The sequence below is a fragment of the Rhinolophus ferrumequinum genome, chromosome 14 (genome assembly GCF_004115265.2).
Source record: "Rhinolophus ferrumequinum isolate MPI-CBG mRhiFer1 chromosome 14, mRhiFer1_v1.p, whole genome shotgun sequence".
Classification (NCBI taxonomy): Eukaryota; Metazoa; Chordata; class Mammalia; order Chiroptera; family Rhinolophidae; genus Rhinolophus; species Rhinolophus ferrumequinum.
Genome location: NC_046297.1, coordinates 61,598,721 through 61,609,252, shown reverse-complemented (window position 1 = coordinate 61,609,252; position 10,532 = coordinate 61,598,721). Strand labels below are relative to the sequence as shown.

General features: G+C 47.9%; 1 protein-coding gene across 16 annotated transcripts in view; it reads left to right on the top strand.

The window, feature by feature from the left end:
• The first annotated feature begins 7,182 nt into the window (after positions 1-7,182).
• MTSS1 (MTSS I-BAR domain containing 1) overlaps positions 7,183-10,532 on the top strand; it is a 151,058-nt gene continuing 147,708 nt past the window's right edge. For 4 of the 16 annotated variants that reach the window (XM_033126867.1, XM_033126860.1, XM_033126868.1 and 1 more), the window contains exon 1: positions 7,190-7,826. In XM_033126867.1, the coding sequence (XP_032982758.1) occupies positions 7,755-7,826 (72 nt within the window). In that variant the 5' untranslated portion in view covers positions 7,190-7,754. Of the gene's footprint in view, positions 7,827-10,532 lie in introns of all 16 variants that reach the window. The other 12 variants (XM_033126866.1, XM_033126871.1, XM_033126872.1 and 9 more) reach the window with 8 other exon arrangements.

Genomic DNA, 10,532 nt, shown 5'->3' with positions numbered 1-10,532 from the left:
ATAGCTCCTGCCAGGAAGCCCTCTCCATGCAGCTGCCTCTTGGGGTGCAGGCTCCACCCCTTGTCCTTGTTCTTCAGGCCCAGGGGTGGTCATGGCTTCCCACCTTGGCCCCCTGAACTGCACTGTCCCTCTGGCTTCCCTCACTCCTACTCGTGTCCTGTAAATAGCCTCTGTCTTAAACTTCATTTCAGTTGCAGTGGGCCATCTGTTTCCTGCCAGTACCCTACAGACACAAAACTCCAGATAAACAGCCTGAGGAGAAATTTGAAAAAAAAAAGTGTGGTCAACGCAGTGACACTGCCAGATCTCTTGCACGGGGCCCTTGCTCCCACCCTCCTTCAGTGTCTGTAGATGTCTGTTCATCCTGAGAGTAAGTCCTGAGAATAAGCGATTTTACTGCGCCCCCCACCCCCAGCAACAAGGACATACCAGTAAACACAAATTTTCTTTGTATTATTGCAATGGTTCTTTTTTTTTTTTTTTTTACTTTGAAGGAAATGAGTGTATTGTACAAATTACGGTTTTCAGTATGAGAATTCAGTACGAGAACATATATTCATTGGGTTTATCTTGTTCAGAATGTGCTGTGCTATCTCAGTCTGAGGATTAATGTCTTTCAACTCGGGAAAATTCTCCACCTTTTTCACAGTGCTTTCCCTCCTTTCATACTGTCTTGAGTTTTTGTATCCTTCTTTTATACGTATATATACATATATATATTTTAAATTTTTTCTTGTGGAATGTTGGGGAACAGTGTGTTTCTCCAGGGCCCATCAGCTCCAAGTCAAGTTGCTGTCCTTCAATCTAGTTGTGGAGGGCTCAGCTCAGCCCCAAGTGCAGTTGCCGTTTTCAATCTTTAGTTGCAGGGGACGCAGCCCACCATCCCATGCAGGAATTGAACTGGCAACCTTGTTGTTGAGAGCCCATACTCTAACCAACTAAGCCATCCGGCCACCCCTCCGGAAGCTCAGAGGCAGCTCGTTGTCTTCAATCTAGTTGTGGAAAGTGCAGCTCACGGGCTTATGTGGGAATCAAATTGGCAACCCTGCCGTCAAGAGCTCGCGCTCCAACCAACCAAGCCATCCAGCTGCCCCTTCTTTTATATTTTAATCATTTAAAATAATTTATCCCTATCAGGCTGTTCGATTATCTTTAGCTCTTGTGGGTTAAATCCTGACGTGGTTGTGTCTGCTGACTCTTGAGCATGATGGGTAGACTCTTTCTTGTACACTTTGTAATTTTGAATTGTGAGCTCATTTCAGGGGCCTTTGTCTGTGGAGATCTTATGCGGACTTGACTGAGGGTGAGTGCCCTCAGAGCCCTTTCTCATTTGCTCCTGCCGGGTTACCCAGGATTATTTTAGGCCGGTGACAAGTTTTCACATTAATTCTTGTCTTGGGCATTTGGGATCTATTCAAGGTAAGGCAAGTTCAAATTCCAAATGCAACTGTGGTGCAGGCCTCTGGTTTCAAATTCTCAGTGGATGCTTTAGACCCACCCAGAGCCCAGACCAAGACTGTCACACTTCTTTCTCGGTGTCAGCTACCTGTCCTGGTGGGCACATCGCTTCCTGGTTCATCTCTCCTGATCATGCAGGGGTCTCTCAGTGGCACTTCCCTCCTGACATGGGCCCAGGGTTTCTTTTTCTGGTCACTCTTTGGGGGTAAACACCCAGGCCCCTGGATTACTGAAACCAAGGACTCCTCCCAGGGCAATTAATCCAGGCATCAGCTTTCATGCGTTCTCTTCTGGCTGTCACCTTCCTCTTTGTTTCTGGTCCCTGAGGATTCCCCTTCTTTTTTGCTGGCTCTGCCATGTAGTTAAAAGGATTCTGATTACATTTTACCCAGCCTGTGTACATGGCTATAGCAGGAGGGGGTTTCAGGTTATAAAATCTACCTCTTTATGAAAACTGGAAGTCCCCTTTTCATTGTTTACATCACAAAATGTTGGGTTTTGTGTAATGTGTAATATTTTCCATTTTTAGGTGAACTCAGATGGCTTTGATTGATTAGAAATAATTAGATGTTTTTCAATTGTTTTGCATGGTATGTTAAAGGTAAGGGTTACTAAAGTAATATGCTTTTCATGCTCTTTTATTGCGACTCTAATCAGAATTCATATCTTACGTACAAAATGTTCCTTTTTTCTCATCATGCTTGTCTGGCACAGAAAGGGCTAAGTTCCAGGAGAAGAAGAGTTCAGGTCTTGGACAGTCTTGTTCTATAGTTTGCAGTGGGGATAGTGGCTCCCCTTAAAACCCCCTTCTCAATATCAAGGTAACTCAGAAGCTAAGTTAGTAGTCAGCAGACAGCTTGGGAGAATATAAACAAGGAGAAGGGAATTCAATGTTCCTGGGAGAACAAAAATGATTTGGCACAGAGTAGGTGCTCAAGAAACATCTCAGGAAGTGAACTGAACCATCCCTACTCCACTACAGAGCAGATACACTTTCCTGGGGACCTAGATCCATCAGATAGGTCCCGCTTCCTTGAAGAATCCCAGAGAAACATGGATTCTTACATCTTCTTTCTCTGTTTCATATCTTCCCTGTGAACCCAACCCTATATACTCAACCTGCATGATCAGAAGCTGCTCGCAGCTCGCTTGCAGAGGAGTTTTGTGGAATTGAGAAATTTAAAAACATTTTGGTTTGGGGAAACTTCATATCAAGATCTAAAGTTTCAGTCCCTTTGGAAGGATTGAAACGTGTGGCAATTAAGGGCCCACGCTCCCATTTGGGCTTGAACTAGGGAGCAGCCGGCGGGCCCCTGGATGGAGAACTAGCTCTCCAGGTCACCATGGTCTCCCTACCCCTGTGAACTTACACTTGGCCTGTTTCTGACTCCCACAGGCAAATGCTTGTGACCCTGCTGTTCCGGCATTACTTTGGCCGGGCTACCATGAGGATAGACCTTCTTTCATTACTTTCCTGCCCCAGTGACACATTCTGCACACTGAGGTTATATATGGGTGTATCCTAGGCCACCATCCACAAATACATGCAAAACATCTCTGACAGTGAGTCACTGCAACAGATATTATTTATTGATTCTTGCTAGTTTCATTTTCAAAAGGGGCTTCTGTTTCTAAATTTGTGTCTCTTTATATACTGACAACACCCCTGTTTTTCTAAGAGATTTTAGTGGTTCTGGGCTCACAAAGAGTTTTGCTTATAGGTCATGAGGGTGAACTGAAAACAATTATATTTCATAGATGAGCCATGGTAAAGATCAACAGATATTACTAGCTGACTTTGTTGAGTAATTACTGTGTGCCAAGTACTAGACTAAGTCATTGTATTCAGTCCTCGCACAGCCTTTGGAGTTAGCACCTCCATTTTCCATTTTCCAGATGACGAAACTGAGGCACAGAAAGCTGGGAAGCAAAGGAGCCAGAATACAAACCTAGGCAGCCAGACTCAGCCTGCCCTCTTTCCCACCTCACACAGCTGCTCTAATACAGAGACCCTTCGCAAGGGCCGGGAGTTTCACAAACAGTGTCTAAAGTCTCAAAGCAACCTCGGGGCCTCATATTAAAGTCACCTGAGGAGCTCTGAAAGCATCCCCAAGCATGAAGCAACTGCCATAAAGGGTTAACATTTGGGGAATCTAGTGAAGGGTAAATGCAAAACACTGTTCTTGCAGTGTTTCTGTACGTCTGAAATTATGTCAAAATAAAACAAATAAAAAAAATGTATTAGAACGTAATTTAGTGGTTACCAGAGGGTAAGGGGGTTGGGGGGTGGGAGATGAGGGTAAGGGGGATCAAATATATGGTGATGGAAGGAGAACTGACTCTGGGTGGTGAACACACAATGTAATTTATAGATGATGTGATACAGAATTGCACACCTGAAATCTATGTAATTTTACTAACAATTGTCACCCCAATAAATTAAAAAAAAATGTATTAGAATATTAGTTGACCTGGAGAGATTTCTATAGGAATTGTTGATAGCAAGAAGTATTAACAGGAAATGTTAACAGTAAGATCCAAGAAAGTGTGTGTGTGACGTAATCCCATTTTTGTAAAACAAATAATGACAAATTACACACACACACATGCACACACACAAACACTCTCCATGTCCTTATATGAGGTTGGAATGAAACATGTATGATACATTACAAAGCTCTGGAGCCCAGTCCCCAGATATTCTACTTTGTTTAGGGGTAGTACCTGGGCCCAGATATTTTCTAAATTTCCTTAGATAAGAGTTCTTAAATTTGCTGCACATTGGTATCACCTGGAAAGCTTTAAAAAGTTTTGGTACCTAGGCCACAGCCCAGACAAACTAAATCAGCCTCCCTGGGAATGGAGCCCAGGTATGGGTGTTTTATAATTCCCCCAGGGGATACCAACTGCTGCCAAGTTGGAGGAGCAAGCAGGGCCCTAGATGCAGCCAGGGCTGAGAATCACTTCCAGGAAGGAAACATGTGTGTAGCACTACTACGTGATAGGCATTTGATATCCATATCAATCCTGGGACCATTCCGTGAGTTAGGAACCCCGGTGGAAATAGAGGTTAGCTCCAGAGATCAAATAGCTTGCCGGAAGTCACAGAGCCAGGAGGTGGTGGTGGACATCCTGACCCACCATCCACTGGGTGGAAGAGGGTAATGGGAGCTGCTTTGGGGAGGTGTCATTGCCGCCAATCTCTCCTTCCAGGGATCACAGGAGTTGAAATTCCTCTGGTAGAGGTTCGTTCTTTGGTTTCCTCCTTCTAGGAGCTATTAAAAACAAAACAAAACAAAACAAAACAGCAAAAACTCTTGAGAGGAATGACATGTCAATCAGATTTGACATCTTCCCAGTGAGTGCTGGGTGTTCTAAATAAAGCAAGAAGAAAGAGGAATTCTCAACATGGGAACAAGTGAAATGTACAAGGGGTGTAAATCTGATCTTGTCATTTTCCTGCTTAAAAATCCCTCCATTCACCTGCCTCACTCCAGGCCTTTCCTGCCTTAAGGAACTTTCCCAGTTTCCCTTTCAAGATGGTTTTGGATGCTTCGCTTTCTCAGGAAAGACAAGGGCCTGGTTCTCAGTCCCCAGGCCAGCAGCGGCCCAAGGAAAAAGGGGACAAGGGAGGTGTGCCCTGCAAACACGGCTAAGCTTCGGTGTTCAGGGCATTTAAATTCAGGCGTGTGGCAGAAAAGCGGAACAAAGTGTCCTTTGGGCTAAAGCAGGAGCCGCCTATGCTAGGAGGACTGAAGGCTGGGTAGAAGGGAGACCTCGGGGATATGAGTCAGAAAACCAGGGTTGAAGCCCTGGCTGCCACTTTCCAACAGTAAAGTGAGGGCTAGTATGAAACCTACTTCTCAGGGTTGTGTGAGGGTTCGATATAACACCTGTGAAAAACCTACTTTGAACACAAGTAGGCCCTTGGCAATGTCAGTGGGACAGCCCACCAACATTATAGGCTTGCAACGTGAGTTTGACGATTTTAGCTACCTCATATGAGTGGAATTATGCAATATTTGTCCTATGACCTTCTTATTTCACTTAGCATAATGTCCTCAAGGTTCATCCATGTTGTCTGAATTGCAGGATTTCCTTCCTTTTTCAGGCTAATAATAGTCCATTGTATGTACATACCACATTTGCTTTATCATTCATCTGTCATGAACATTTAGGTTCTTCCCACATCTTGGCTGTTGTGAATAATGCTGCGATCAATCTCTGTTGATAAGATTTGAGTGCTTATATGTTATATGCCAGTAACGGCATTAAGTGTTTTACATATGTCAGTGCAGGTAAAGCTCAGAACAGCCCTATGAAGCAGATGTTGTCTTTATCCCCACTTACAGACGAGGAAACTGAGGCCCGGTTAGTGTGGCCCAAGGCCATGCAGTTAGGTTGTAAAATGGAGTTTGAACCCAGGCAATCTGGCTCTAAAAGCAGTGATCTTGATCACTACAATACCTATAGTATTACAATCATAATAATGATTATGACTGAGAGAAAACTGTGTGTCAGACGCTGTTATTGGCAAGGTGAAGATAAGACCTGTGCCTCCAAATGAACTTGGGTTGCTCAAGTGGTCAGTTCATTTCAGAAGCGACACTCTTTCTTATGATTTTGGGGAGAAGGGTGGAGAAGAGGGGTCGTGGTTAAGAGTTGTGCAGGGTGGGCCAGGGGAAAATGATCTCTGACCTGTGATATACAGCTGTATGCGTCTCTTTGATTCATGCAGGTTTTCAAAGTTAGAACTTTTCCTATCACTGAATCTGACACAAGTCTACAGCATTTTGCATATGCTTTCTTTCTTTAGTCCCTCCCACCCCCACCCCAGTATTTCTCTTTTGTTGTATTTTGTGCTTCAAATGGTCAGCTCAAAGGTCAAGGGAACAGCCCAGAGTCAGGTGTCTATGTTTTGAGGTCCTTTAAAAGCTCCTCCTTGTCTATTTGATGTTAATCTAAATGAGGGATCCTGGCTGTGCTGTTAGGCAGCGGAACTGCGAAAATAAACCACCAGTCACGTCAACTTGGGCACATTTGCTCTTTTCAGGTTAAACCGCCCAACAGGGCTCTCTGCGGTTATACCAACACTAGTGCCCTCAGTGGACCCGAAAAACAACCGTCCATGCTGCGGGCAGTCAGCAATAATGCTGTAATGCCATTTATTTTGCAATGGCAAATCAATCCACTTTCCCAGCATCCTGTAACTTGATTGAACTCGGCATCCCGCTGCAGGACACGCCCCGAACTCTCCTTAAATGACATACTTGGCTGTTTGCAGTCCTGACTTGACGTTGCAGTCCTGATATCATAGCCTGGGCCTCTTCTGAGAAGGCTGCAGTAGCAGCAGCTGCAGCAGTTTTCCCTCCCTACTGAGAGCTCACTATATGCTGGGCACTGCGCTAAACCGGCCACCGTCAGTCCCCGGGACGCGGCGGGTGCACCCTTCGTTCCCGGCGCTTGCAGCCATTGTGGGGTGGGCGCTCGCCTAGCCGCGTGCTGACACGCCTTCTCCGAGCTGCGACGGGCGGCCAGGGGAGGAAAAGGTGCCCCGTACGTGCTGGGAGGAGCAGGCTCCCTAGGGACTGGTAACCTAGCGCACCGCCCGCCGGCTCCTCTCTGCGTCCCGCGCCCCAAACGCCTCCCGGGCACGCGCACCCAGCCCCGCCCGCGCGCGGCGGACGATCAGCCGCGAGCGCGCGCCCTCCCCGCGCCCCCGCTGCAGACGCACGGCCACGAGCGCGCGTGCGTCCCTCCGAACGTCCCCGGGAGCCCAGCCAGAGCGAGCGCCGGAGCCCGGCGCGCAGGAGTGAAAAGGAGGCGGCGGCCGCGGCTGCGAGCAACAGATCCGGGGGTTGCGGGCAGACTCGCACTGCTGTTGGGCGATTTTTTTTTCCCCCCAAAATTTATTAATTTAGGAAACCTTACATTTTTACATGGCGCTGGCCCCGGGTCAGCGGGCGGTTTTCTCTGCTTCAAGATGGGCTTTGCCGTTTCCGTCGTGGGCACCACTGGTGGCCTGATTGTCAGTCTTCTCCGGGCATTTTTAAGGCCAGAAGCCGAGCACTGCCTGTAGGCGAATCACCCTATAGAGCGGTTTGGCTTTTAAAATTATTACTATTTTGGGCAGAGAGCAGTCGATCGCGGGCAGTTCGTCCTCTTTGCAGGAGAGGCTGCGAGTCGGAGGTGGGTCGCTCGCAGGGTGAAATTCCTCCTGGGGTGAGCGAGCCCCGGTCCCGCGCACAGTCCAGGCGGCCCCAAGTGTGTGTTCTGTCCCTGCCGGCGCCGGGAAAATGGAGGCTGTGATTGAGAAGGAATGCAGCGCGCTCGGAGGCCTCTTCCAGACCATCATCAGCGACATGAAGGTAGGTCGCCGGGGGTGCGGCTGCGGCGCCGGCAGCCGCTCACTGACCTGGCCGCCGTGCTTCGCCTTCGCCCCGGGCCAGCCACCCGGCCCTTGTCTGCGCGGTGGCCGCCAGCCACCTGCGGGAGCGCTCCGATCCGGGTGTCACCTGCTCACCCGGGGCGCCTCGCTGGTCTCAGTTGGGTCACCCGGCGGGCGGCTTCCCTAGGGGTGTCTGATGCCCCCTGCCCTCTCCGCGCTCATTGTCCCAGGGGGCGGCCCCATCTCATTTCCCTGAGGTCTCAGGGCCCCGGCTCCAAGTTTTCCATTGTCTGTCGTTGGACAGAGTGTTTGCGACCCGCGGAGGCGGGATGCCTGGGGGTGGGGGGGAACACCTGATTCCCCCGGGTACAGGGAGGGGGTGCCTGTCGTGGTGGTGGGGAGGGATTAGGGGCTCTGCCCGGCCGCGGGAAGCGTCCCTCACCCTCCTTGGCTTTCAGGTCCACCTGGGGAGGGGGGAGATCTGAGTAAATTAGGGATTAATTAGATTCTTCCCAAACTGGTGAGGGTGTGTATGCCTTCTTCCCTCGGCCCTCTCTGGGAGGCGCAGAGCAGAAGTTCCCGGAGCAGCCTTGCAGGGGGCCCTCCTTCCCCCAGCTGAGGCTCCCAGCATGCCGGCAAGATTGGGGCATGCCCCCAAACAACTGTATTCTCCCCCGCCCCCCAGCACACAGACTCCAGGTTTTCCTCGGGAGGATTGTGAAAACTGTGTGCGCGCGTGCGCGCACACGCGTGTGTTGGGGGCAGGGAACAACACCCTGGTTTTTTCCTGGGAAGGGTGGGACTGGGGATAACCTGATCCTTGGATGTGGATTTTCTGGTGCACAGAGATAGACCAGGGCCGTGTGTTACTCTTCCAAAGGAAATACAACCAGCCTCGGGAGCTGCCTGGAGGTGGGGATTGGGGGCGGTGGGGGGACATTTTTTTTTTTTAATGTGTATTTAGGGAGCTTCTCTTTGGCTTTAGCCCAGCCCCAGTTTGCCTCAACAGATCCGGGGAGGTGGTGTTTAATTAAAAGCTCGGCTTCCAAAACGAGTGGGCAGGTTTGGAAGCTGTGCATCGAGTGGGTGTGGACAGCCCCTCTTCAACTGGGGCCTGGGCACCCGGAGGAGCTTTTGTCTGATGAAGTGTATGGTTTGGAGAGGATTTGGCCTCTGGAGGTGGACTTTGGGAAGGAATGCTCAGCTGTCATGCTCAGCTTCCCCCTTTTAGAACCAACTGCCACCTCGCCCAGGGTGAACTTTTTCAAGGTCTTGCCCATTTTGAAATCCTTCTATAGAGCCTGTGCCTTTTGTCAGAAATTGACATTCATGTAGCATTATCTTCAAAGATAACCCTGTTTGCCTAGGAATGCCTCTAATCCAGCCACTTGGAATTAGATGGATTATTCCCTGTTTAAAGACAGCCCCTTGCATTCCTTTGCCCTCAATCCACATTGAACTCTTTAAAGACAAAGATTGGTGTCACCTCCTTGGACTCTGGGGGTATTTCTGGTTAACTTAAATTCTACACATTTTATAATCAAACACAATTTGGTTTGAAGCACATGTGTATTTTGATCACTAGGGGAAGAATTTGAGATGGGTTGGTAAAGCTCCTTATGTTTTTTGGAGGAGAGAAATGGATGTTTCCAGTTCCTCAGTAGTAAGAAGGACCCAGTGATCTAATAGGTCTGCCCACTGCAGTCCCAGAGCGTTCTGGGAAGTCCCAGAGTGGTTCTTCCCACTTACTGGTTTAAGCCCAAAACCCTTCAGAAGGTATCCCACCACAGGGTGAGCCTCCTCCTTTCCACCTGCCATCCCATGGCTGCCCTGCAGCACTCTGGTCCTGGGGATTTGTGGGTGCTAAGTTCGGTGTGCTTTTTCCCTCCACAAGATTCCAGGTAAAATTAAAGACTTATTTAATGCCCCATTCAGTGCTGGATCCATAGTTTGTGGTTCCTGAGTTCTTTCCCTTTGAGTGTAGTAGGATTTGTTCAACAGCATGTGGGAAGGCATTTATTTTAAAGGTTTTTGTTTTGTTTTGGAAGTTTTGTTTTGAAAGATTTTTAAAAGCAAGGTGGAGTAGAAAACTAAAACTTACGACCTTGGGGTCTGCAGAATTTCAGACTTTTGGGGAGTAGTGAGATAAGGAAAAAATAAGGGGATGGTTTATGTATGAGGCAGTTGCTGAATATTTTCTTGGAGTTTTCTTCTTAAAAACTCCTTTGTGGATTAGATGACAGTGACATTTTAAAAGGAACTTTTAACATTTGGGCATATAGGTTTAGCAGTGTATAGTATGCATATGTATGAAGCTGCCAGCAATAAAAGTCAGTTTTTAATATCTGAAATCAGCTGACTTTCTGATGATCTGCTTTATCCTCCTTTTCTCTTCTTTGAACTCTCATGATGGGTTTATAATGCCTTTGGCCCCCTTTCTGTTTGCTTTGAAGCACAAGTGTAAATGTTGGAAACTCATTTGGAATGCCACCTTGAGAAAATTTTTAGGTTATTTTCTCAGAAGTGATGTTGGACTGGGGTGAGGGTAAGGAAAATGGCTTTTTTAGTAGCATTTGATTCCCCAAAATGAACAGCAACACAGGAAGGGAGTCCATTTCCTCTTAGGACCAAAAAAAACAAAAGCAAAAAATGGAGTAATTTCAAGTCCTAGCACCATCCATCTTCC